The following is a 27,113-nucleotide window of genomic DNA, read 5'->3' as shown; positions in this document are numbered from 1 at the left end:
GCCGAGGATACTTGGATGCTCGCTGGTCTAGGACGAGTCACCCGGCTGAATGGATAGCTGGGTTGTCTAAAAGCAAGTGATATTGGCAGTCACTCTTTTCACCTTGGCAAGACGCCGCTACGAGTCATTTCCAACAATTTGAGGCTCCGTTATATCCATTATTGGATGATTCCCCTGCATATAAGCGAGGATTTGATGCATGCCGGTCAGCCTCCGCCCCCCAATCTAGAAAATCTAGATCGAAAGGCCGGAAACCGTGCACTATTCCATAATAAGACCTATTCTTGTCTTCAACAACTCCCATGTCCCTGTTATCTCAAATATTAGCCGATTGGGCGAGATATAGCAGACCCCGCTCACTCGTTACCGAGTACGGGGTACTTCTGTTTCTAATATTTCTATATTAAATCTCGCGCTTCGTTCAGGGACAAGCCGGCCCATGCTGGTCATGGGTATATAAAACAGCACAGTACCACCGGTACTATGGCATTTTTGATTCCATATATGTATTGACGCAGCAACAGGCCTCCTGCCCGCCGTCAATTGACACTCTTTTACCCATACCACACACTCTTTTTTGACATTCTTTAGTACCAACTCTCTTTCATCTCTTTTGGGTTTCGTATATATATTCGCAGTGGGCATCATGTTGATCCGACTCTATACACTCTTTATTGCTGCGCTACTTGCTTGCTGCGTCGTAGCAAGCCCATTGAACCTTGAACAACCGCAATTGGTCGGTAAATCATGGATTTTCCCCTGGTTGTTCCCCAGAACTACTTCAACGACCAAGCCTGCCACTACAACGACCAAGCCTGCGACTACGACAACCAAGCCAGTCACTACAACGACCAAGCCGGTGACCTCGACAACTAAACCGGCCACCACAACTACCCCGGCAACTACAACTACTCCAACAACTACAGCTACTCGTACAACTACTCCAACAACTACGGCTACTCCTACAACTACTCCCACAACTACAAGTGCACGCACTACCTCCACTTCATCGACAGTGACCCCAACCCCAACTAGCACCACCCCTGTACCCGCACAATCTGCTATCGCAGTTCCATTTGGTCAAATTATCAAGGGCTGCACAGTCAATGGAACCGTGGCAATAACCTTTGACGACGGTCCCTACGATTATACATCTGAGCTACTAGATATCTTTGATAGCAATGGGGCCAAGGCAACGCTCTTTGTCAATGCTCAGAACTTTGGTAGCATTACCTCTTACAGCGCTGTGCTTCAGCGGGCGTTTAATGGAGGACATCAGATTGCATCACATACGTGAGTGTTTTGTTTACGGAAGACCTTATTTCTAGAGACTAACGAATTCTTAGGTATGACCATGCGGACTTATCTACGCTTACTCGTGCCGGTATCGTCTCCGAAATGACAAAGCTGGATGACGTTCTCGCCTCAATTATCAATGGCAACCGACCAACTTATATGCGCGCCCCCTATTTCGCATATAATACTTTGGTTCTACAGACAATGGCTGATCTCAAATACCATGTCATTGATGCCAACATTGATACCAAGGACTACGAGCACGATACCGCCGACGGTGTTGCTATCAGCGTTAGCTTGTTTGAGCAGCAGCTAGATGCAGGAGGTAGCATTGCCTTGGCCCACGATGTACATCAAACGACTGTAGAGCTACTGGTACAGCAACTGCTGGATGAGCTAAAAAATAGGGGTTTGAGGGGTATGTTATTCCTACCGTTTTCTTTCCTCGCCGATCATTTGACCTTTATCCCGCTAACATTTTGGTGATTCAGCTGTTACCGTTGGAGAATGTTTAGGAGATCCTAAGGCGAACTGGTACCGTACCACGCCCGTGCAAACAACCACGACGACACCTACTCCCACACCTACTCCTACACCCACTACAACTTCCACGAGGACAACAACCACCGCAACGTCATCCACGAAGACGACAGTACCCCCACCAGCACCCACACAGGCAGGTGCCGCTGCGAACTGTACAAAGTGGCATACTGTTGTTAGCGGCGACGGCTGCTGGGATCTCTCTAACCAGTATGGTATTGCATTGTCTGACTTCTATACCTGGAACCCGGCAGTTGGCTCAAATTGTGCGAACATGTGGCTCGGCTACGCAGTTTGTGTCGGCATCAACTAAGACTTAAGTTATTTAAATCTTGGATTTGCTACTGTTTTGGGAAATTGGATGGTTCATATATATTTCATATAAGAACTAAGGATACTTATGTTTATTGATGAAAATTGTATATATATATCCTACATAATATTAATAAATTTCTTTCATATACCCCGTACTACATGGCACTTAATTTCAATTGGGTTGATAAAACTAAGAGGTCCGTAACATCGCACAGAGGTAGCGGCCCGTTTAGAGAGTTCCATAGATATGTCATCAGCACCGAGCCCATTTATCTAAACTACACAGATTTATAACACCTGTATGATTGCTGCTGAGTCCGGAAAGGTAAAGACAAATCTGACACAGGCCATTGAACTGAATATCACACTAGTTTCCGAGGAGAAGGAGCATTCGTGTACACTAGGCACCTAGTTCGCCAGGCCTAACTTGGCTAACTATATATGCGATGCTGAGAGGTCAAAGAAACCCTCATCCAGATAGGGGTGGCTCGAGAGTTGAAGATATTAGCTATTGCCTGCCTCGAGGGGAAGTACCACAGCATGGTAGACGATGCTATTCCGCCCTTCGTGATCCACGGAGTATACGGAGTAGCAGTTATGACTTTTCTACCGGATATTTTCTGCGTTGATGCTCAAAGATGTTGCGTCGAGATGAATCTCCAAGACGCCAGTTTCCACAACAAGCTTACCGAATATGATACATGGGATATTTTAAGCCAAGGATTAGGGTAAACAGGATATATTCATCCACTATAATGTGGATAGAACTGGCATGAGAGTGAGTTCATAGGTAAAGAAGAACAAACAGGCTCCAGTCTATAATTCGGGATATTATTAGAGAGGATGAACTTGGAGTTGTTAGAGACGGGACATCGGGCCAACAGTTAGCTAGGGATAACAACCCAAGGGCATATTGAAATTATGCCAAGCCCCTCGTCGCAATAGCATGTCTTACATAGGTGGACTCGGTAAAACTTGGGCGCATGGTGGTAGGTTCAACCCCTCGTGGTCCAGTCAAATCATCCCGTCCCGGTTGCATCTCCAGGGTATCCGTTGTCTTCAGAGCCACCTTTCCCCGAGCCAAGGCCGAGATAACACCCGGATGAACCACATTCAATATCACCATCAAAATAAACATCAACGCAGCATCGAATACGTAAAGGTAAACCTCGTGCTTCAATAGTGTCCCGTTTGAGCCTTGTGCGAATTCAGCAACCCGAAAAACAGAACGCACCATGACAAGGATAGAAACCGCATAAAGGCCATAGAGATATTTGCGCCACGAGAAGCCTAGGGATAACGAGGCAGTGGTTGGATGGGTATTCATTCGGAGATGAAGAATGACGGAGACGATGATGAAGAAGCCGAAGAAGAGAATTTGAATTATCAAGCCGACCACGACAACTTTCTCGCCAAGGGACAGGTTCGAGGGTTTTCCGCTTGCCATAATTCCACCACCTATACGGAGTATATAGGTCACGTTAGCTAACTGTTCTTGTCCAATCATATCCCGGGACGGTGTCGCCTTGAAGAAATCAGAGTGCTCAAAATTGAAATGTGCCCACCTATCCCTTGAACTAAGAATGATAAGACATCTCCAGTAACAAATATCTTTGTCATCCAGGTTCGGCGAACAATAGAATGTTGTTCTCCTTCCAGCACAAGGATAAGACGTCCAAGCTCCATGTATATAGAAGCGGCGAACAAAGCGGGAGCCAGAAGGAGGAAGAGGTTCTGGATTATGTAGGGAGTGTCCGTAAACAAAGGAGCTTCAGTACTGGAGATAATTCGACCACTAAATCCAACTATCTCGACTGAAAGCGGAGTTAGTATTTCCAAACATGGACATCTGATCGATTTCTCAAACGCTTGAAAGTTGAATACTAACATATACCACCAACAACCAGAGGCACAAAAAACCAAACGCGGCCTCTAACAAGCTGGAAGAGGTGAGCGGCAGAGGATATCAAAAATAAGGCAATAAAGGTGATAGCCGCTGGCTTTGACGGGGTATATTTGTAGAAATCGTGAAACTCGTCGTCGTTGGCCATTGCAAAAGGGCTTCTGGGGAGATATTTAAGGAAACTATAATGCTTTATGCACTGGGGATTCTGCTGTTTCCAACTGGAAGTCCATAGGATAATCAACGATATATATATTACTACAGGCTATGTAATAATTTGTGGCCGCCTGGAATGCCATACTCCAGGACGACGCAATTGTGCCTTCCACAGTACATTCTAAGACAGAAACGCCTAGAAGAACACGCGTCCCAGGGACGCAATCATGGCTATCCACGAGTCCCATATCCGAACTCGAGTCCCATCAGCTGTGATGTTGTCCAAAAGATGCAAGGAAAGTGGAAGTTTCGAAGTAGGCTCAGGAGGCTTGGCATCGTGTTCGGAAACTAAACCCGATAAGGACTAGTGAGAAAAAGGCTTGTACCTGCCAAGACAAGTTCAACGCCAAGACTTTATACTCTCCTTCTTTTTTCTTCTATCTAAAAGCGACAATGTAGGGATTAAAGACGGCATGGCAAGCAAAGCCTTGATGCATACGTTTACCGCACGTCATTGCTACTCTTGGAGACCTGTCATCAACCCAATCACGGATATTAGCATATTAACTCTCGGAAACTCAGCCTGTGTGGGTTTACATGATTATCTCTCATGCTGCGGTTGTATCAAGCAAACATTCCAGAGTTCGTACGCACAGCTGTTGGATCAAAAACTATATATGTTCATGAAATTAATTAATATTATTATTATAGGTAGTAGTAACAGTGAAGTTTGTTTCCATCCTTTCCCATACCACCCATCCGCCAGCGTTGTAGTTAGTTCCTATCAAGTCATCGAAAATGCAACTATATGTAGTATAATAGATCAAAATAGGGAGATTGGAACCAAATGCAGGCAAAAAAAAAGTATGGACCCCGGTTCAGGACGCCAAAAGCTCCATAGCGTGATGTCTGTCATTAAACGAGGGACAGAAGCTAGAAGAGGGAAATAGAAAATAGAAAAGGTGCCAAAGATGAAAACGGGGAGATTACTAGATTAAATGGAAGGAAGGAGAAGATGAAATAGCGTGGTATGTCCATTTTCATGAGGCGAAACGCACAGGGTAGGGAAGAAATCTATGTCGGGTATCGAGTTCTTTCTAATGGGTATGCGCTTGCTCCTCTTATGCTATGTATCGCCATCGATGTCTTCAGGAGATTTGGAAATAGGGTTGGATTATGAAGCTTGATGGCTTGGGCGGGATGAGATGGTTCTGTATTATTAGTAGGAATTGCATCTTAGTTGCCACCAGGAACGGGCTTTCGTCGTGCATTATTAACGGTTTTAGAGATTCGTGGAGTCCCTTGTATCATTCGTGGTTCTTTCATATAGTTTGGGTCCATTTTTGCTGGCACTGTGGCATGATTGAAACAAGGTTAGTAAAGTTAAAAGAATGGCGGCATAGAGAAATGGTACAAGGATGCAGGTATGTACTAACCTCGAGTTACGACAGCCTTCCAATCCAGTGAAGTAGGTATCTCCTTCCGGGTATTCGGGGAAAAAGAGGAGGCGCTTGCTGATCGCCAGAGATGATTCGTGGTATCGCTCAGGAAGTCCGTTGTCATCCGGCCGGAGAAAAATGACGAACGTCCACGGTTACGTTTCGAAAGCACAATTTCATCGAACAGGGTAATTCGTGGATCCTTCGATTTTTGCTTCGCGCGTTCTCGTTCACCAATGAATTCGTTAAATCCTATAAAAAAAGGGACTTGTTAGCCAATAAAATCTATATTCCAAGGTTAGAATTAGGACGTACCTTGAGTCTGCTGCAAAACGGTCATATATTCTGCATGCTCATGGGGTAGACTCTTAAGGAAAGCATCCATTTGAAAGTCATAGGTCAGACCGTTCTTTTTCTTATCTCCACTGGCCGGTCGAAGAAATTTCTTGTATGTGTACAACAAGCTTGCAAAACACCGTACAAAGGCTGCTCTGATTTGGTCTGGGTGGAATGCGACAGGGCACACCAGGCAGATCTGACCAGCACAGCGGTGGTGTACAACTGTTGTGCAGCCGGTACACTTATACGTTGCCTCATCTGCTCTTTCATCACAAATGGCACACGTAGATTTCTCGTCTATAGGTCGTTGTAGCTGCATGCAATGGCCTTCTATTAAGGTGGATCCGGCTGGGTTTCGTAAAGGTTGGAAATATTGGGGCATTATTGTCGATGCTGCGATTGTAGACTGTGCATATATCGATGGCGCGTATACAGAGGTTCCAGCATCTGTATTTAATGTCGTTACGGAAAGGTTAGAGGAGTGTCCGAGGAACGGGACACTGGGCCTCCTAGGTATTTGGCGTCGGTCTATAGCTAAAGACGAACTTCTGCGAGATGCCTGATCAAAGTGGCCTGACCGCTTTTCGCGAAGAGATGCCTGCAACGCAAATCCAGAATCATTCCGCGATACTGGGGTTGATGGTTGAGGGAATTTTATAGAAGTTGGTGAGGCGGTTCTTGGAGATGATGGGTTGCTGTTTCTCGACGTCGAGCTAGTAGAAGGGCGATCGGTGCCCCTTGAAAGTGAGATATCGTTTTTGGCACATAAGAAGGTATTGTAGATTGGAGCAGGGTTAGTCGAGGATTGCTGGCCGAATGACGCGGAGTTAAGCGCAACGTATTTGGGTAGATTTGTGGCTGGCGCTTTTGGTGAATATATCGATGGGATCTCTGCTGGCACACAGTCATATGGGAAGGTTTCCATGGCGTATGCGGGTGGCCCAGCACTAACTCCATACCGATGATGGAGGGGAGCAGCAGCTTGCAATAATGATTGGAGTTTTCGACGTTGATGGCGAGGGAGAGGAGTGGGGCGTGATGTACTTTCGATGAGATCTTGGTCAAGGTCAACAAGTACAAAGTCGTCCGAGGGGAATTCTATGTTTTCATATCGCCTCTCGATGCCAACGATGTAAGGGCACGGCGCTTCAATGGCTTGAATGAGGCGAGAGGGTAGAATAGGGATAAAAACACCTGTCCATTGGAATGGAAATAGGAGTTCAACCAGTGCTTTACTTGCAAGGTTCAGCATGGAGATATGTGATGACAAGAATATTATTCTCGATTCAGCGAGTGCATACTAGAGAGATTGTTAGACTCTAAAAATCAAGCCTAGGGATACGGAAAGATACATACTTCAAATAGAATTATGATATTCGAGACCGAAAGAGCGCGAAATAGAGGGTATAGATCAGTCTATCGATGAATTAGCGGATGATTGCAAATAAAGGGGCGTTAGGAGTATTTGTAGCTTACGTTTCGTGATCCAGGCAGCTCATTGATGGCTTCTTTTCTGGCGAAAAGTCGTAATTCTCGAATAGAGATCTCGACCTGGGTTTTGGAAGAGATTGGGCTGAATGCTTCCATGCACAAGTTCACCACGTATCTCTCCAATGGCTGCCATCTGCCCACTCTGGGAGAGGTCGGAGGAACCCTGAGAATGGCGCCATCCATCATCGGAACAGTGACTGCTTTAAGCCATTCCTTCCAGAAGGTTACCATGGACGAGTCCTTTCCGAGGATGCCATAAGCTCGGGGAATCCAGAACCCGGTATCACCGTCTGTCAAACCATCAATCTTAGAGGCAGCACCGTGGCGAACAGGGCGCAGAAGATCGGCCATTAAACCAATCTTCTCTTCTACTGCACTGATCTCGTCTTCTAGGTTCTCTCGAGATGCGGATCCAGATGGAACAGTAGGAAGCTGCGCGAGTAGTCTGGACAGTTTGGCTCGTTCAAGACCAAGTCGTTCGCCGAGACTGGAAGCCAGCTCTCGTTCCTCGTTGGTCATATTGTCTCGTCTCCACTCCTCACATCTCTTTTCTAGTTCATCAGAGGCATTGTGGTTTAGTGGAATCCATACTGTCACGCACACCCCGTACAGCTTAGATCCGTCACCGCCAGTCATGGCGAAGCCGTGCCATGTTGACCGCGGCCGTACGTCTGAAGACACAATATTTATATCGTTGGGAAAGGCGAACATGGGGATATAGTCGGGGAATTTGCCTCTCCGTTGAATTTCATCTGGAGCTCCCTTCGGCGGGTATCTGTCGAGTAGAACCGGCTCAAACTTTCGCTTGAGAGGATGCATATTTGTGGGCATTTCCAGCGGTTGCGGTACAGGGATGACTGAATTATAGTTGCTTAAACGTCTGGATGTCCGAACGGAGGCTAAATAATGAATCGTTAGAAATGATGCAGTATAAACAAAATGTCAAAAAACAACGGGGGTTCAAGAAAAGCTATGGGGAAGGCGTACATTGCCTTGCCAACGATGGCTGTCTCTTCATGCTGCTCATATCTCTAAACGACATGTGCCTGCGAACGCTCCCAATGCTAGATTTCAAGGGATTGACATCTTCCGCGACGATTTTCTGCGTCCTCGGTCGAGGTTTCGGGCGGCTTGGTACGACTGCTCCAGCACTGAGGCTAAGGTCTGTCAAAAACGAGTCCCTCTCCGAGGCGAATTTGCGAAGGGCGTCATCGAAATCGGCGTCACTCAGGAAGGAGGTACCATTTGAACTGGCGGTACCTTTGATCGTCAAGCTGCTCCGGTTGCTCTGGGGCTCTGTAGTCGGCTCAAAGGACGAAGATCGAAAGGATAGGCGCGATTCATCGCCAGACTTGGGGAACTGGTACGAGTTCCTGTTCGAGAGGGCTGGCGAGTTGCCAGTTGACTGGGTGTTCTCCTGTTCCACCTCCGCGTCTGCATCCTCCTCAATTGTATCTGTCACTGGTATTGCCGGCGACCTTGACGCATTGTATTCCTCTCCTAGCTTCGAGTAGATATCCAGTATTTCGGAGCCGTCTACGCCGGCTATCCAGAAAAACTCCGCCAGGGGAGCGGAGGAGGGCGTGTCGACGGTGAGCGCAGGCGCCATGGCGAACGGTATATGGGAGGCAAAAATCAGAGTCGCTATTAGAACAGTTGCAGGTAGCTGACTCCTTCGCGCATGAGTGTCATCAACCTGTAGCGATCAAAGTAGCTTTGCTTCACCAAGGGGGCCGGACAAGTCCCGCGAGCGAAGAAGAAACGGCAGCTCTGTAGCTGGTATGCGATACGGCGGTAAGGTTTTTTGTCCTTTGCAGGCGAAAAATCGCCTTCTCGGGGGTCGACAGGTATATCCAGCAATTGACCAGCTGGATCTGTCCTTCGTTTGACTTGACGGGAGTGCTGGCGACGTCTGTTCTGCTGCTGGCGATGTTCTTCCGTTGGTGCAGGCGGAGAGCGAGCGAGGGACGGAGGGAGGAGAGTGGGCTTTAGGGGACTTTATCTGGGGATAGTTCTGGTATTTACTTGAAACCAGCGTCCAGCATGCACGAGCTAGCGGTTTGAACGCGAGTTAACGGGCAGACTCGACCGGGTTCGAGTGATGCTGCGAGGTGCTGTGCCGTCAGTAGTGAAGCTGTCCGGGGTGCTTTTCGATGGAGAGATCTATACCAAGACAACTTCTTGTGAGATCGGACAATCGACAATCCCCCGAGCAACGAAAAATTTAATATTACGGCGAATTATGGACATGGAGTCCTAACTAATAGTCTATATCTACGGAGCTAAACCGATGTGCACTGACTCGGGCGACGATTTACATCGGCTTCAAGGGACGACCCTTTTCTCCCAGCAACCAGCCAGCAACCAGACATTCCTTATTCGATACGCATCTCTGAGACTGCCACAGGACAGCCATCGCTGCTGAATGCTCATATCAAGGCCGAGGATGTGGAGATCGCTGTGAATGATGCGCATGAGCCAGATATACGATGGAGACTAGTTCAGTATGGAGGAATCAGCATTGACGATAATATATAAATATACCGTCCCACATCAGCGTCATAATTGCCTGAGGCTTCGAATATAACTCCCTGACCCCATGGGCCTGTCTTGCCGCCGCCGGTCCCGTTTGTTTATCAAGCAATCACGGATGTTTTAACCCCCTGATTCGAAATGAGGATACATTGACTGTCCAACATCGTCTTTCGAGACACGCGAACGCTCTCTTTTTCGGCCTTGTTTTCTCGAGACACGACCAGAAAAAAAAAAAAAAAACTTCACCTTTCACCCCTCGAGTGGAGCTCTCAGGGGTTACGGTCGATCATCCAGGGATCGTGGATTCAACCGGCCATCGCTGGCAGCGACAAGATACGACGCCCCCAGGTCGACAGGGCACTGATTGGCCTCGGTCCCACGAACTGCTCCAGCGAGCATACTTCATATCGTCGTCAGTGCCAGAAGATCCCTCCCTCTAGGTATCGATTGCTTGAGGGCTACCAGCGCCATCACGGCTCAGGAAGAATGCAAATCATGTCAAATGAGGATACTGGTGGCGTTTGTTCCGAAAAAACCTCGAGTTGACGACGCGTATCCTTCCGTGTAAACTCACAATACCGCAGCTAAACTTCCATTGCTTTGCCAAACTGTCCCTCGGAATGGCCCCTTTCGTTCGAATCAGCATGGTCTGTTCATAGACCTGCATCGGCCCCTTTTTCCAAAGAAGCTAGCCCGTCGCCCTATTTCAGGCACCAAAAGGAGCGCCCAGGGCCACGGCTCCAGGAATAACTTGATACTCCTCGGCAGACTACGCTCTTCCCAGATTCGCAGGATAGCGCGGATCAACGGTTCCAACCTGTTACTCACAGTCAGTTCGATTGCGAATTATGGCTTTTCTTCTTGTCACACAGGGCTGGCAGATCGCGACAGTTCTGCATCGGCGGTTCACTCACGCGGACGCCTGGAACTCTTACTTTATTTTGATTGATTTTTTGACCCTGCAATCCGCAACTCGCCTCTCTCGCAAGCTTATAGCGGGCGCTAACGATACGGAAAACGCCGTCGTGGCCAATAATAGGGGTGCGGAGCAGTTCCCCGGCACATATGAAAATCTTGTCCATATACGAGAGTACCGCGAGAGAAAACCGTTTGCTGAAAAAAGAGCTCGTTTTTTTAACTCGTGTCACTTGTTCTGGATAGCTTTGGAACCAGCCTGCGTTCATGCTGTGTTCCTGCATATCTAGATGCGTAAGACAGCGTTGATGTCTCACCTTGAGGCTTCAAGGTTGTTCCCTACAGATGTGCCCGAACTCTATCGACGGAGCACGTAGTAAACATAATATATCGAATCCATGTCCTACATGGACGAGCGGACCAGGGCTGAGCAAGAGCTAGATGCACCTATATTCAAAACACGGGGAAGCTATCTCGTTTGAAACTTCCATATGCTTGCCAAGGAGAAGATTATAGAATGCGCTGGAATACCTCCAATTGCCAGGAATATTTTCCAGAACATCGGAGCGGAAGCAGGGGACCATTGCAGGGTCGTATCGGACCGTGGCTAGCTTGCTGAAAGCTTCAAAGTACTCCGTAGAACAGTTTGACATGCGCACCCTGTATTTGTAGCAACCACAAAATTTTAAATAAAAGGAAATGCGGTTAGCTGGAATGTGCGAATACCTTGTGCCTACAGTACGCTAGTTAAGGAATATCGTGGATTAGAGCTCCGATGGCAGTGTGTAGCTGTTGAGCGGATTTAATTTCTAATCGCCAGCATTGTTCGATTGCTTTGCCGCACGGAATATCAGAAACAATTGGGAATCGCTGGGCCTCATAAAGTGTCTTTACTTTATCACTAGGAAGATCTTCAAAAGAACTGATTCCTCGAAAGATTTCATAAAGAGTTGAGCCTAGAGCAAAGAGATATATTTCTATAGTTGGTGGATCTCTCTAGTCGCGTGGTGGATAAAACCGAGTCGCTTCACCTGATGTTGGTTTCGACCCGTCTATCGATGAGCCAGAGAAATCGATAATTTTGATGTTGAGGTTGTTATCCAAAAGCAGGTTTCGAGGTTTTATATCGCAGTGGAGGATATTATTATCATGTAGAAGTGTGACAGCTCCCGCTATTTGGTATGCCCAATTTAATTTAAGGCTCATTGGAATGAGACTTGATTTGTGAGCCTGGAGATAGGCCTTGAGGTCGCCATTTGGCATATACTCAAGTATAAGACCGTCGATAGAATAGCTAACTAGTCTAACAAGCCTCTCATGAGGGCCAAGTCGCTGGTAGATACTAGCTTCCTTAGCAATATCCTGGATATGATCTTTTATCATGGGTCCGGGAAAGGGTGACTTGATAACAGTGCCATTATCAAGCAATTCGACAATCCCAGTCAAGCCGCCAGAGATAAATTGACCCTTCGCGTTTCTCTCATTGTCTATAACGGTGTTAGTACTTGAGTCGTCTTGTTTACCCTATATAAGAGTTAGTACTTTGTAAAATTCCAGGCCAACAAGCAAGGCTAGGTATATACCGATTCCAGGTCCCGGGCTGACCGGTTGGTGAGACTAGTAAAACCATAGTGAAAGTGGTTTGTATCGTATCATATAAAGTACCATATAGAGGATAGATATATGGAAAGATATGGCGTTCGAATAACCTGGGGGTGTCGTATACTGTACAATGGCATTTAGGGACTGTTGTTTGTGAACTCATAGACGTATTCGGAACTAAAACAGGACGTTGAGGAGCCCTGATGACACAGCTCTTTACTGCCATAGGGGCCGGAGTATAGATCAGCATTCAACACCATATTATCAGGTTCCTCTCACTGATATACGGCGTATCCTAGTCTATTCTCATGGACTCCATTACCAGTTGATTGACGATTCTTACGTATGCCTCGCCTATAAACTTATCGAGTATCTAAAGGAAACAAACCAATATAGACCATACCTCTGGAGAGATATAGGCGGTACAAAACACGGGATACAATCCAATATATTCAGAGACTACGTTGTAAAACGGGGTTTTCTCCTCCAGCTGATGCTATTCTCGGTCCATCCTCCTCGTTGAAACGAGTACCGTGTCAAATTGATAGTTGTATAATGTAGTTCTCTCATATAATGTCAGTGGCGTTTGAAGCGAAGATGACGACGACATAACTAACTACTTACGAAGTGTATAAAATGTATCTAAAGGCCACTATGTGGGCACATTTGGTGACACCCTGGTTTACTCCACACCTCTACGATAACATTAATATATTGCGATCCCGTATACTCCGTACGTAGCATTCTCAATGTCTCACGTTAGACGCCGGTTTCAACCTTGTAAAATTATCACATCAAATCGTTAAGTTCATGGCAGCTCAGCCCCGATCCTCGAACCAGCGAGGATCTCATCCCTTCCCTGCTCCTTGCAATTGATGTTGGCTAAATTATGTAGATGACCAACAGCAAACATTTATGCCATGGATAAGCGCTCAGGCACAAACCTGGTGCACGGTTGCTGGGTTCATCCGGCCCCCAATCTACCAGGCAGGGTTTTACCCCGTAGCGACATCAAACCTCTTCAGGGATTTGAGAATACCAACGTTGGCCAGGGGCCGGTGCTTCTCATTATTATCTGGGAAGGTGTTATGACCTCTTCTTTGTCATCAAGCTTCCCGTTGTCAAGTATCCTCTCTCGCCCATCGCACCCTGCCATTGGATGGAGAGCTGCCCGAGAGATGTGCGGCCGTCTCGATTCATATCCTTTTGAGTCACCTCGAGACCTTCCTGTTGGCCTTCTTCCTGTTCTACAAGAAATGCAATTTGGAGGACATCCCGGGGGGCCAGGGTCGGGGCTTCTCTCTTTGGATCTCCATCTTTCTGATCGAAATCCCAATTTAGTGATGTCGACTTGAATGGAGGCTTTGAATTAAGCATGGGGACCTAGCCAAAATTAATATCAGGGCCTAAATGCACCTCATCTTTTCTGTAAATCGGAACATGGGTGCCCCTGCGATTATAGTCAAAAGCACTTACCCCTAGGACGATGATCCCATCGCCGACGTTTTCGAGCTGTGCCTCCAACGCAAAACGAAGTAACCGTGTCTTCCCGTATGGCCCAAGAGAGCGGTTCTCTACTTCACGTGGGGCCAATTCTGTAGCTTTGGTCCGTACACTCAGACAAGGCTGGGCAATGAACTGATAAAGCTTTCTGAAAGTTCGCACTCTCCCCCCAGAGGCTTGGAATCCGCTGTGTGCGTCTTTGTTGGGCGCCATGAGAGTCTCAGTATAGTTGACGCTTACTGACAACACATGGTTACCCTCCTCTTTCAAATCAAACCGGATTATTTTCTGTACAGAGTTGGCCGCCGATGTACCAGCCGGTTGGTCCGATTCTTTGTCCGGTGGGAGTAATTCGAGTGGAATTGTCTGTGAGGGAGTTTGCATATCTGCCTGTATTCTGATCGAAGTGACCACACGAGAGTTGCCGTTAAGCGCCTCATTGTTGGCAGATAGCGAGCACGCAAACGCCTCGCCAACATATGCCGACCCAAATGCTGGCGGTAGCGTTAGCTATAAAAACCGGTTAATTAGCATCGTATGTCTCTGCATTCCTCCCATTACTAACGGCATGGTTCCCACCCACATTGGGACTTAGTATAAACTGGGGGTCGGACGTGTCTGAAGGGTAGCTGAGCGACGCCTTTTTCGAGATATGTGCATCAGAGTCTGGAAGAGGGTGTTGAAACGATAGAGACGGCCGTGAAAGACTGTTCGTCGAAATATCAGCTGCTGGCTCGGCCAGTCCGCACCTTCGCCAGAAGAGCTCACCGTAGTACTAGAACATACATTAGAGTGGCTCGTTTCGTTATACCTGCAAGCATGCGTACCTTTCAATGAGATAGAATGTGGCTCTTTGTGCGCATCTGCGCCAGAGATGGCCCGTGGCCGCGACATGGATGGCGTTTACAATTGGGTCAGGTATGAAGCTCGCAACTGTTGATGCCTTCGCGCTCGTCGACTTCAAGATGCGCGATAAGAGAGTGACATCACGTGATATGGCGGCTATTCCGCGTTTCTTCGCGGTTAAAGGAAGCGAAAGCTGTATATATATATATCAAGGAGCTCTCATTATCTACGTATTGTTATGCTTGGTTAAATGAGATGAAAAGAAAGAGAGAAACAGATACCACGGGTGAACAGCCCCGGCCAGTTCGACGGGCGCGAAAAACAAAGACTCCTCCAGATGACGCTGTCGTAATTGATCTCACTGGCGAAGCGTCCCCTCAAGCGACACCAAAAAAGGAGAAAAGGCAGGCAAAGGAGCCTCGAAGGAGAGATGCAGAGCGCAGACTTCGCGCGTTTAGATCAAAACCTCCACAGACCTATCTAGTCAAGCTAGAGAGGGCAAGAACACAAAGGTAAATAGCTATTGCTCGACAGCCTGGAGTGAGCCCTTCGAGCTGCTCCAAAGGCCGCATATATCAAGATACTAACATGTAGTATTAGATTATTTGTTCTCCAGCGGACTAGAGGAGGGACCGAGGAAGTTCCGGAGGAATATATTGACATTGCCGGATCAACAGGCAATATATACCAGGTTGTCATTGGGAAAGAGCCTACGTGTAGCTGCCCAGATTCGCAGAAAGGGAACCAATGCAAGCATATAGTATACGTATGATACCCTGTTTACTGTCTTCAATCACCAAATTCTTCTGAAAACATTCACCTAAATGATCCCTAAATGACTGCACAGGTCCTATATCATGTCCTTAGAGCACATGAACATCTCCGCTACCAGCTCGCGTTTCTATCATCGGCAAGTCCATCGATCTTAAACTCGAGATGAAGACAGATAGCTAACTATCATGATTAGGAGCTCCGCCAGATTTTCGAGAATGCGCCGCAAGATCCTTCGCAGGCCGCTTCTACAAGCAACGCTGAGGGGAACCGCAAAGAAATTGACGGGGACTGTCCGATTTGCTTCATGCCGTTTGAAGCTGAAAATGAATCTATAGTCTGGTGCAGAGCTGCATGTGGCAATAGTATCCACAAGTCCTGCTTTGAACAATGGGTTTCCAGTCAGCGCGGAAAGGAGATTCGGTGTGTTTATTGGTGAGATTATTCCACCCCTTTTTTGATAATGTACGATTTGTACTGAATACTCTACCTCATAGCCGATCGCCGTGGCAACCAGATGATTTGCCGTTGATGCAGCATCTGGTGAAGGAGGGCAAATTGAACAGTGAAGGATACCTAAATATAGGCCGGAGCCTGGGTTTGAGCTGCATACGGGGTACGAGTACATCTTTGTAATTTTTCCTTCTCCTAATAGTTGAGTCGGAGACCAGATTGAAGATGTTTTTGGACTAACAGACGTGTGTCAACTGCAGATTATTCTACATATCATCAAACTTGGGGTTACCGACGGCGGTATCGCTAGCATTGGCATAGCGCATTACTTTCTTTGAGATATATATAATAGCCCGTAATGCTGGTACATTATCCGGGGTTTGGCGCATATTTCCTATAGCTTGTCGACCTATGCGACCCTTTTCATTCTTTTTTAACACAGAAATATAATCAAGTTTCCTTTGTTCATTTGTACAATTCCATTAAGCAGGTCTGAATCTAAGCCATGTACTGCGATGGCGGTACGTATAAATCGCTGAATAAGTGCAACCGACGATGCAGGTATTTAAAAAAACAATCCCTTCCCATTCCTGCGCCAGTTTCCCATGAATATTATTATGAATATTGTTATGACACCCTTGTACCTCCTTTAATCACAGCAGTGCTCACCCCTTCCTCGCCTGTCATCCACGACGGCATCCGGGTAGCATCAATCACACCTAACTCAGCCAGTTGTCGTAGGCCCGCTACAACATCTGAGCCCGAGAATGTGAGTGAGACCACGGTATGAGGAGGAGATGGATCCGGGGCTAATGTTGGATGATCTTGAAGATGAATTTGTAGGCGGTCTAAGACAGGATTGGGAGTTATTTGTGGCAGGGATTGGCTGGTGGATGGTTGGACTTTAGGAATAGAAGAGCCTTTGCTGCTATCAATAGGCTTTAGCGTTGGGTTGAAAGAAGAGAGTACACGATTAGGGTCACCGGTAGTTCCGAAACGAGATATTATGGCTTGTTTTCGCTTCTTAAGTGTTTGTGCATTGGATTTTAGTTCTGGAAGGGGTCGTTTCTGTTTCTTCGAATGGTTGAGGGTTTGGTTCTCTTGGTCATTTGAGGTATCACGATTTATATTTTCAGTATTATTGTTCGTGAACGGAACGTCGGTGCTTAGCCTCGGTTCTAGAGGCCCAGTTTCAGCAACCGCGTCTGAAAACACTGTAAATGCCCCATTGGCAGAGTTCGTCCTCCATGGCCCTCGGAGTGTAAGCAAGGTATGAAGGCTCTTAGCCGCCAGGGATGTTGAAGTTAACGTATACCGGCGCTGCGGGCGTGAGAGTGCTTTGGGGATCGCATCATTGATAATGCGCCGTAAGGTCCGAATGTCGGTAGAATATGTATTAGTAGTCCCATCCTTCTTTGAGCTTGGTATGGAAACGAGCGAGGAATATATAAACGGTGCGCTGTCCGGGAAGGCGAGGTAGATCAACCTTGAGGTATCCGTAAATGTATACGGAGATTGGCGCGGGGATTGGTAAGGTGAGTCGATGGCGAGTATCCGAACAAGTGTTAGAGGGAGCGAGTGAAATCGGTGAACATGATAATGCGCTTTGACGAGGGGTGATATTTCGCGCTGCATAGCTTTGAGAAAAGTTGAAGCCTGAAACTGTGGGAGAGCTGTCGCATCATCATTGCCGCTCTGTGTATCGTTTGTACTAGAGCTCGCTGAAGCGCTGCTTGCTTCTATCCTGAGCACCGTCCACCGATGGCTTGTAGGGTGCTCCTCGATATATTGTGCGTCCGCCATCGCAAGCTGGCGAAGCGTTAAGCCTCGTCGCCAGTCCCCTTCTAGGATCCGGTCAATTATCTCCCGTTTCCCGCCCTTTCGACCTCGAAAGTCCTCGTATATTATCCTTAGTTCCTCGACGCTTTCAGCTGGCGTATACGGATTCGTCTCGTCATCTTGATCCTGCGACTTCGACTCGTCAGAGAGTAGATATGGCCTGCAGCTGGGTAAATTCTTATTTTCTAGCCATTGAAGTACCAGGGAAATAAGAGAGGGCCGCGAAAGCTTGCCCAGCGATTTGATCAACGGAGCTGCGGAGGAGGGTATTCGAAGCGTATCAGACAGACTTGCTGCTGTGGGAGCGAGGATGGAGGCCTGGCGTGCCATGATCCGTCTATCCACGGTGGCTGCGCATGCTTGGGCTTTGCATATATCCTCCGTAAGCCTAGCAATCGTGTCAAGAAGCGTTCAGTTTGCGCAAGCTCGAGGTTTGTTTACTTCTCTCTTATCTACAATCAAAACATCCATCTTCATTCGTCATGTTATGTAATGCATCCATCACATGATAACGAGCTTGATATATCCCGCTCATGTGACTGTTCTATGCTGACTCATCAAAACTATTTCCAGATTAGGAAATAAATACCTTATTAAGCATATTACCATAAAATACCACAATTACCGTATTTAACTACTTTTATTGGACTTAGATTACTCATCCGGTATCGCACGGTTTTGAGTAATACACGGCAATTCAAAATCTCCGTAGATATCGTCCTCGCGGCTTCAAAAGGGACAAAACTACGGCCGAACTGGTACGAAGAAGGCAGTCTCACTTCTATACCTATACCTAACGTCTATATCTATACCTACATCTATATCCACATCTATATCTATCTACGGATATATCTTCATATATCCATGTCGGACGGGCAGCGGAAGACGTGCCGAGGTGCTTACGTCAGAAAATCGCTCGCCCGAAAACCGGAAAAGGAAAGTAAAAGGACGAAAAAGAAAAACGAAAAAGCGGATTTGTCATCGCGGGCTTTCTCCTCCTCCCCACCGCCGACCCCAAACCGCGAGCCTGCGCTGCGCTCTTCTTCTTCTTTCAACACATATCACTCGACACCATCGTCGGACCGTCTAAGACAGACACAGACAGCGACTGTTAGCGTGTTGTTTGCTGCAGCCGACTAACGACCGTCCGACGGTGACCGGACAAGGACCGGATGCGCTTGACTCACGAACAATAGCTGAACACGACAGAGAACCGCCGTCATGGCCGACTTCAACGGGCGTCGGGCGCCCAATTTCTCGCAGTATCTCAACGAGCTCAATACCATTCCCTCTCCGTACGAGCAGACCGCAAAGCCAGAGGAATTGTTCGATGTGGATGCAGAACTCGCCCTCTTCACGAATGCCGAGTTTCTCGACTTCGATCCCGCAGGCAATGTCAAGATGGACGAGCAGCCCGTCTCGGGGACAGTGAGCCCGGCAAGCGGACGCCAGGACATGAACTACGTGGAGATGCTGAATGGTGAGCACGGATGCTGGTTATCTAACATTATCGTAACGTTGTGGCTGATTGATAACGACAGACTTCAACCTTCCGCAATTCCCATACTACCAACCACAGCCACCCATGGTTCCAGTGCAATCATCCCCTTACCCAGCAGCTCAACCCGTACCCAGCAATACCATTCCACAGACCGCACCAGCACAGCAGCAACCACAGCAACAGACACAGCCACAGCCACAACCACAGACACATACACAGCTACAAACAACACAGTCCACTGCACAATCACAATCCACATCAGTTCCATCAAAACGGAAACCGGACGCTGCCACCGCTGCAGCCATCGATAAGGCCGACCGTCTGGCCCAAGAAGAAGACAAACGCCGACGCAACACCGCGGCCAGCGCTCGTTTCCGCATCAAGAAGAAGGAACGTGAAAAGAACCTAGAAAAGACAGTTAAAGAAGTGACCACTAAGAACACCACGCTAGAATCCCGGGTCAGCCAGCTAGAGATGGAAAACAGATGGTTGAGGAATCTCATTGTCGAGAAGAATGGCACCGCGCTTACCGAGGGAGATTTATCTGGCATGTTCCACAAGTACCAGGAGAGCAACGGACGGCACCAAATGCAGAAACAGAGACAGGCGTCAACCACAAGTCCTGCCTCCGAAGTTCAATCGTCGCCCTGATTCATAATTCAATGCCGGCATTATTATCTTCCTTCTTGGTCTTTAGTTGGAGACATACCTGAATCGGCTGGATAGCGACGGTCTATCCCCATTTATTCCTCCCATCGCCGATCCCAAGGCCCCTTCCTCTTCTTCTTCGACTATCTATTCTTATTTGTAATTTTCATCTTTGGATTTTTATCTTTTTTGGCGGGCCGCAGCACCCTGCCATTTCTGACTGGTTGACCGGAAACACTTTTGCATTTCAACTAAAGCCTGAGGCCAGGAAGGGATACTCAAAGGTGGACAGAGCGACTGTTACACGCTCATCTGACCAGGACAGAAGAGGGCACCAAACTACCATCCTCCCCTTTTCAGTCCGTGTATGAACGAGTTTTGGTGGCAAAAGGGCAATTGCTGATGGATGGATGGATGATGGGCAGTGATTATGTTTTGACGATTTTCCTAGACGACGCTGATGTATGTTTTCCTCGATGATGATGAATGGTCCAGCCCATCTATAATACTATTTACAAAATAGGTGAAGGAAAACAATTCCAGCTCATGTTATGCCCATCTATTCACTCCAACCATTCAATCGCTGCAAAGCACGTAAAGAGAGATCTATTTTTCTAGCTCTAGAAGTAGTTTGATTACTTAAAACAACCCTTTGCTTCCCTGATATTCATCATATACACACGCCAAGTCAGGACGCTCAAATAGATAAAATATAAACTCCAAGAGTTCGAGATATCTCATATATACCATTTATAAACATGAACTACGAAAACCTCAGACCTCTCGTCGGATCCCAGTGTCCTGGTTTTGCTGCACCGGAAGAACCAGCGCCAGCTGCATTACTAACGTCCGATGCCGAAGGTTCAACAATAGTTCTTGACTCCGGATACGGAGCAACATGTGCATTTGGCGGGCCCGACGGAGCAAACTTGATCCCCGCCTCGGGCGACCAGATACCGCCGCCTACAGATGGCAGGGACGCTGGTGGAGGTATGACGTTGGCTCGTGTAGGCTGCGGCGCTGTAAGTGGTGCCGCGGGGTTTGGAAACGGGGACATTGATTTCTGAGGTGAGCGGGATCTTGCACGAGGGATTGCTTGTGGATGTTGATGCTGATGTTGACTTGGTATTTGCTGTGGTGTGGGCGAGTGCGTGATGTTCATCGCTGCCATGGCTGATGTGTTGGTTATATCTCTGTATAAACAAGCATTAGGAATTTGCAAACACATTGGAGAGGAGGAAAGACTTACGTTTCCATTCGACTAGCTTCCAGCCTCCGCTGGTTTACAAACTTCTTGCAATCCTCTCTAAATCGTCCCACGATCCTAGCTAGATCGTTATAAAACTTCCTCCCCGTGTCAATGTTAGATATGATCTCTTTATATTTCAGATATCCGATCTCCAGGTCCTGCAATGCCTTCTCTCTCTCCTTGGTCGACGAGTCGCCCTTTCGAGCAGTTGTAAACGCCTTGTTAGCCTCTCGCAGCTGTTCTCCTAGTTGATCTTGTTTCTTCTGTTCACCAGAAAGAATGTTGCGATCACTATCATAACGACGGAGATGCTCTTCAAACAGCCCTTCAAATTGACCAGGCTGGATCTTCTGCATGGGGAATTCACGTTCTAGACGCCCTGTTTCCTTGAGGAGTGCAGAGTCTAGGAATGTAAATTAGCATATGTTGCCCTCGATCAAGTAACGAGGGAGAGAGAGGCCACATACTGATATTATCACCTTTAGATGTCTCTCGCAGAGATTCAATCAGGTGCTTTCGCCGATTCTCCAGTCGACTAACTTCGTTCAATGCACCCCGTAGCCGACTTATTTCACGTTCAACTTGAGGGGACAACACGGATCTTCGACTGCTGGGTACAAACGCCTCTAGATCCCTATTAGTCCCTGCCAAAACCTGGAGCACTCGTCCATGTTCGTTTAGTTTTCCTTGGATGAAATTATCACTAGTATTCGCTGACGAGAGGTAGCCCTCTATTTCACTCGTCTGCGAATAAAGATTAGGGGCAGCCTTCTCCGATGTCTCTCGATTCCATCTATCAGTGCCGTATTTTAGTCGGGCCCTTTGATCTTCGTCCTTCTCCGCCTTTAACAGTTCAACTGCCTCAGTATAAATAGACTTATCAGTTGCTTTGAGTTTCGAGGTATCATCCAAAGATGTAAAAATGCGATTTAGTCCATCTTGTTGACGAATCTCTTCCGCATGGGAGACTAGAGCTGGTGGTAGGCCAAGGGGCTTTTCGAGTGCTTGAAGCGATCCGGGGAGGTTCAAGGATTGTAAGAGACTATTTTGATAGTTAGCTCTAAGCTCAGTCAAGGAGAAACACTGGAATATCTTACTCTCGGAGCTTCGTTGTCATCGATTCAAGCTCCCCAATAGTCTCATTAACGCGACGGTCTCGACGATCAACATAAATGCTGGCAGCGACATGCACAGCATATGGCACTAGCTTCGCAAAGAGTGCACGCCCAAGAGGTGCACCCTCCCCGATCATTGACAGTCCATCTGTCACTTCAACAGGGGCTTTAGCGGCGACCATGTTGGCCCGGTCTAAAAGCTTAAGCTCGGATTTTGGAGGGACATGGTCCAGGTATATAATATCGTTATCCTTTTCGGCTCTCTTCAAGTCCTCGCTGACTCGAGACTTTAGCCCGTTAAGATCATTCAAAACAACCTTATTGATCCATTTTCCTTCCTTCAGCGCCTCGTTGGCACACGAAAGGCTATCCCTTAATCTTGCAACTTCCTCGCCGTATTTTCTCTTTTCTAGGCAATCGAGTGATTGTCTATATTGGGCAGCAGCAGCAAAATGATGGTGCTTTGCAGTCATATGATGAATCCAGTCGGTGCTGATGGTGTTGGATTTCACTGCATAACCCCCGGCATTGACGTAATAGTCGGAGACCTTCGCGGCGAGACGTGCAATTGAGGCATCTTTAAGACCGTCCTTAACTGCCTTCTGCCAAAAACACTCTTGCGCCTGAGCAAGTAATAGCTCCTCCAAACTTCGCAAGGTCATCTCATCCATGTCTTCTGGCGGTGAAGTCCGTAGATCTGGTAGAATATCGGTTCTGAGGTGTTCAATAACACCAGCTGCCTGACAGAAATATTTACAGGCGGCTTTAAGGCTTTCCGAATTTGTTGGGCCCAAAGAAACAGCGAGCTGTGAGTAGAGCGCGGCAAGATTAAAGAGTATATTGGCGAGTTCGGATCGGAGGTTATTTTGGGATACTAAGTCGGCCAAGTTATTATCAGATTCCTCACAGCGTACATATATGAGCCCTGTGCAAGCTAACCTGGCTGTCCTGTGTTAAATCCAAACGCAGGGTACCATGGGAAATCCACGCCAACCTGCAAAAATGCCTTAATCAGTACTGACGAACAGGCCTCCCCATCCCAACGCACAGAGTCGAACTCACATCGATCGGAAACTTCCCGCCAATCCATTTTAGCTGTGCGGCATAGATGACCAGCCGAACTATCCCACTCTCATGGGGCTCCTGTAGGCTGACGGCGTCCGCACGCATCTGGTCAATAATTATGAAGTCCTCCGCGAACATATCCGGATGTTGGTCATATTTGGTAGAGATATATTGTTTCATAGCATCAGAGAGGGATACATTGTGAGACCGTCTAAACGGCAATTGGAGGATGCTTCTATGTTGAAACAGAATTATATTAGCCTGCGGTTCTTCTGTATAGCCACCAGTTTACTGCGGAGGAGGGGTATTTTTCATCAACACGTTTTGTAATTGGGGAACTTACGAAGACATGGTGATTTGATACACCGGGAAACTGTCCTATAGCCCACAGCTCCCAGCTGGTAGAAAAGAAGTGAACGCGTTGGGCTTGAGCTGTGGTGGTGGATGTGGTTGAACGACCAACGGTGTCGAACGTTATCAGATTCATCTCAAACAAAACACGCGATCACCACGGAGACCTCGACCCCACGCCGAATCTCTCACCACCAAGAGCACATTTTCGTAACGTCTGACCACGATAGTACGGAATTCTAATAATTTTGAGAGATGATTTATGGAGTCAAAGGGACTTTTTTGCTTCAACAATACAATGATAGAGCCAATCCTTGCCTAGGTGTGTAACTACATTCCAAGTAGGAGCATGTAGCCGCTAATGTACTGCTACGGGCGGCCACATCAGATACGTACCATCGAATGCAACAGAGCCTATGGACTAGCTACCGTTTACCTTTATACTGCGGGTTTAACGTTAGTTATAAAGGTTATAGATAAGCGACACTCTGTTGGAAGAGAAGGTCTGAGTATCTACAGAATACCGTGTTGATACCACGTAATTAAGCAATCAAAAATCAGTATTTGCATCTGTAGCTTGCATAAGAAACAAGGGGTCCATATGTATGCAGCATTGCTTCGGCAGTGCTCGCGTGAGAAGAATTCGATAGTAAGACCGAGCGAACAAAAAGATTGAGACTATAGACAAGTGATAAAACCTATAGCATCGCCATCATCCTCATATAGATCCCAAATGGACAAAGAAAAAGAAGATATGTAAAAAACATCACCCAAGGTCAAGAGAAGATGAAAACAACAGAGCAGTAAAATATTGTCAGAGTAACTCGAAATTCCACGAACAGCTGCGATGCATCAAAACTGCTCAAACCAGTGGCGGACTCGGATCAACTGGCAATTTATCAATCTCTCTCTTGAAATATTCGAACATCGTCAAGAGGAGCATATTCTGTATAGCCGTGCGTAGTATGATAACTGACAACCCTGTATAAACAGAGGTTTTGGCCAATGCGGCTCCCATGTCTTTGGATTTTCCTAGGATCATGCTCTGTCGACGAGTCTTTCGCGTGTCAAGTGGGTATGTCTGAAAGATGGGTATTAGCTCAGGTTTGGTACGCCCTATATACAAACATGACTTCACTTACACATAGCCATGGGATGGTTCCGGAGAGCGCACCAGCGACCAACGGTGGCCCGAACGGAGAATGGTGATCACCCAGGTACGTCGATATCAATTGCTTAGAGGTTTCGTAGATGGCGAAATACAGCCCGGTGCCGACTGTGTCTCGGGCCATGTGAAGACCCATTCCGGTGTATAGACCACTAAAGCCATGACGAGAGATGATTTGTTTGATGGCCTGAGCAGTTGAAAGACGTGGAACATTTTGGAGTGACGTATACTTGAGGCCCTGTCCGGTTGGTCCACGCTGGCTACTCGCCATCAATACAGAAGTTTGAACCACATTTTTGGCCAGTTCGAAGGGACCTGAGTCTACGTTAGTTTTTGGCTATAAAAAGTAAAACTAGGATGTTGTAGATGGCACTTACAAGCAATGGGGGCAGCACAAACACCCGCCACCATTCCAGAAAGCATAAAACATGAGACACCGGTAAATGTTGGAAGGGAACCTGGAGTGTTGTAGACGACTAATGGTGAGGTTCCGGTATTCCTTTCAACGAGGTCGGAGAGTGTATGTTTAAGTTTCTGATAGATGGTAAAATTGGTAACTCTGACTATCGTAAGACTTGCCAGTGGTGGTAGAGCGCCTGGATATGAAAGTGAGATGATGCTTAGAGACAGGGTAATCCCAAAGCCATAGATCACTTACCAGCCATAAAGCCTCTTGGGCCTTCATGTCTTAGCATGTATCGAAGGCAGTCAGTGGTCCCTTTAAAGTTGTATCTAAGTCATACAAATCAGATTAGTATACATAATTACAATTGTTATTCCAAATATAGACCAGATTATTAGGCCTAAGAGAGACTCACGACTGGAGTCGAGTCTTCACGTTCTCCAGTGGCGTCTAGTGTCAAGTCAGCGCTGAATCCAAGCAAAGTCACATTTTAAGCCGCGTATATCACCAACGCGCCGAACGACGGGGAAAACTGCTTACCACGGCAAGGCAGGCGAGGATGGTTGAGGTTGCAGAGGCCGCCTGAATCCGGTAGTCTTTCAGGAAGCGGTTTCTGGCCGGCGTGTCGAAGGGTATGGCCCAGGGTGGCATCTTGGTGGCTGTCTGCTGTGGGTTCGCTGGTGACGCCGGCTGTTGTAAGGAGGATGCTGAAACTGGTGCCGTGAGTGCTGTTACATGTCCAGCATCCTCCTGTGATGACGACATAAGCGGTGGCTTCGTGTTGATCAGAACTTCACCCGCAGAAACCTATGGAACGCAAAGTGGCCTCTCGACGTGTGAGCGAGTAGACCTCTCAGCGTCCCACAGGTGTCCATGGGTCTTGCTGGACAGTTATACCTGGCCAGTCTTTTTATATCCTATGTCTCTGGATCTGCCAGAAAGGGGCTGGGGGTGAATTGGATATCCCAGTATGAGGTTGTTACTGGGCCACCACCACAGCGTATGACAGAGGGGGTCACTACAACAGCAGTGCAGAAACAGGCAGACAAGCAAAGGTATTTTCAAGTGTCCAGTATATATAGAGCAAGAAAACAAAGGAGTATTGGGTGCTAATGCATTGGCAGCATCTCAGAGGAGAGCTGCGAAGGTATATAGGTGAATATAAAAGGGACAGCCAAATGGACAACAAAGAATATATACTATGCAGTGACTAGAAAGAATATATGAGAGTGAAGAAATATATAAGTTAATTCACCTGACAAAGAATCACCAGCTAACTGGGGTCAGTAGGGATTATCCTCCAGAGGATGAAAAAGAGCAAACGGAATGTATTCCAACACTGATAGCAGAAAAAGCTCACTGTCTCCCTTTTAGCGGCACCTTGAGATGGCGGGGAAGTTGGCAAGCTGGAGAACAGACCGCAAGAATGACGTTGAAAAGAGACGAGTAGGAAAGCAGGAGTCGGCCAGAGAGATATATAGACAGAGAGAGAAGGAAGGGGAGAGACGAACGCCCTGAGATGAGTAGCCTCTACAGCAGAAGCCCAACGGTGGAGGAGGAGTGAAGTTGAAGATGAGCTGCCTCAGGAAGAAGAGAGACGAGACTCGGAGATGAAGTGCAGCGAGCTCTACATCCCAAGGTTGAGGCTAGATGGCGCACTAACGATATTC

The 27,113-nt window shown here is 47.3% G+C and overlaps 7 protein-coding genes across 7 annotated transcripts; 2 read left to right on the top strand and 5 right to left on the bottom strand.

The window, feature by feature from the left end:
* Positions 1 to 747: 747 nt before the first annotated feature.
* GIQ15_01493 (uncharacterized protein) lies at positions 748 to 2,149 on the top strand (the record flags this gene model as incomplete). The annotated part of the gene is made up of 4 exons (XM_033548910.1): positions 748 to 859; positions 927 to 1,293; positions 1,347 to 1,714; positions 1,788 to 2,149. The coding sequence occupies 4 exons, from the start codon at positions 748 to 750 to the stop codon at positions 2,147 to 2,149; spliced, it is 1,209 nt and encodes a 402-aa protein (XP_033409861.1).
* A 921-nt stretch (positions 2,150 to 3,070) lies between these two features.
* On the bottom strand, positions 3,071 to 4,202 carry GIQ15_01492 (uncharacterized protein; the record flags this gene model as incomplete). Its single annotated transcript, XM_033548909.1, has 3 exons — positions 3,071 to 3,676; positions 3,730 to 3,965; positions 4,040 to 4,202. The coding sequence occupies 3 exons, from the start codon at positions 4,200 to 4,202 to the stop codon at positions 3,071 to 3,073; spliced, it is 1,005 nt and encodes a 334-aa protein (XP_033409860.1).
* A 1,439-nt stretch (positions 4,203 to 5,641) lies between these two features.
* GIQ15_01491 (dDENN domain-containing protein) lies at positions 5,642 to 9,088 on the bottom strand (the record flags this gene model as incomplete). The annotated part of the gene is made up of 6 exons (XM_033548908.1): positions 5,642 to 5,901; positions 5,965 to 6,285; positions 6,535 to 7,288; positions 7,345 to 7,404; positions 7,465 to 8,336; positions 8,467 to 9,088. 6 exons carry the CDS (start codon positions 9,086 to 9,088, stop codon positions 5,642 to 5,644), a joined length of 2,889 nt encoding a protein of 962 aa, XP_033409859.1.
* Positions 9,089 to 16,731: 7,643 nt separating this feature from the next.
* GIQ15_01490 (uncharacterized protein) lies at positions 16,732 to 18,273 on the bottom strand (the record flags this gene model as incomplete). The annotated part of the gene is made up of 1 exon (XM_033548907.1): positions 16,732 to 18,273. One exon carries the CDS (start codon positions 18,271 to 18,273, stop codon positions 16,732 to 16,734), a length of 1,542 nt encoding a protein of 513 aa, XP_033409858.1.
* Positions 18,274 to 19,164: 891 nt separating this feature from the next.
* GIQ15_01489 (regulatory protein cys-3) lies at positions 19,165 to 20,095 on the top strand (the record flags this gene model as incomplete). Its single annotated transcript, XM_033548906.1, has 2 exons — positions 19,165 to 19,423; positions 19,485 to 20,095. The coding sequence occupies 2 exons, from the start codon at positions 19,165 to 19,167 to the stop codon at positions 20,093 to 20,095; spliced, it is 870 nt and encodes a 289-aa protein (XP_033409857.1).
* Positions 20,096 to 20,855: 760 nt separating this feature from the next.
* GIQ15_01488 (pH-response regulator protein palA/RIM20) lies at positions 20,856 to 23,659 on the bottom strand (the record flags this gene model as incomplete). Its single annotated transcript, XM_033548905.1, has 6 exons — positions 20,856 to 21,285; positions 21,342 to 21,744; positions 21,809 to 22,383; positions 22,439 to 23,330; positions 23,396 to 23,450; positions 23,519 to 23,659. 6 exons carry the CDS (start codon positions 23,657 to 23,659, stop codon positions 20,856 to 20,858), a joined length of 2,496 nt encoding a protein of 831 aa, XP_033409856.1.
* Positions 23,660 to 24,734: 1,075 nt separating this feature from the next.
* GIQ15_01487 (uncharacterized protein) lies at positions 24,735 to 26,208 on the bottom strand (the record flags this gene model as incomplete). Its single annotated transcript, XM_033548904.1, has 6 exons — positions 24,735 to 24,953; positions 25,015 to 25,355; positions 25,418 to 25,636; positions 25,699 to 25,772; positions 25,859 to 25,893; positions 25,984 to 26,208. 6 exons carry the CDS (start codon positions 26,206 to 26,208, stop codon positions 24,735 to 24,737), a joined length of 1,113 nt encoding a protein of 370 aa, XP_033409855.1.
* Positions 26,209 to 27,113: the final 905 nt, after the last annotated feature.

Source organism: Arthroderma uncinatum (assembly GCF_011692745.1).
Source record: "Arthroderma uncinatum strain CBS 119779 chromosome Unknown scaffold1, whole genome shotgun sequence".
Classification (NCBI taxonomy): Eukaryota; Fungi; Ascomycota; class Eurotiomycetes; order Onygenales; family Arthrodermataceae; genus Arthroderma; species Arthroderma uncinatum.
This window is presented reverse-complemented; position numbering and strand designations above follow the sequence as displayed.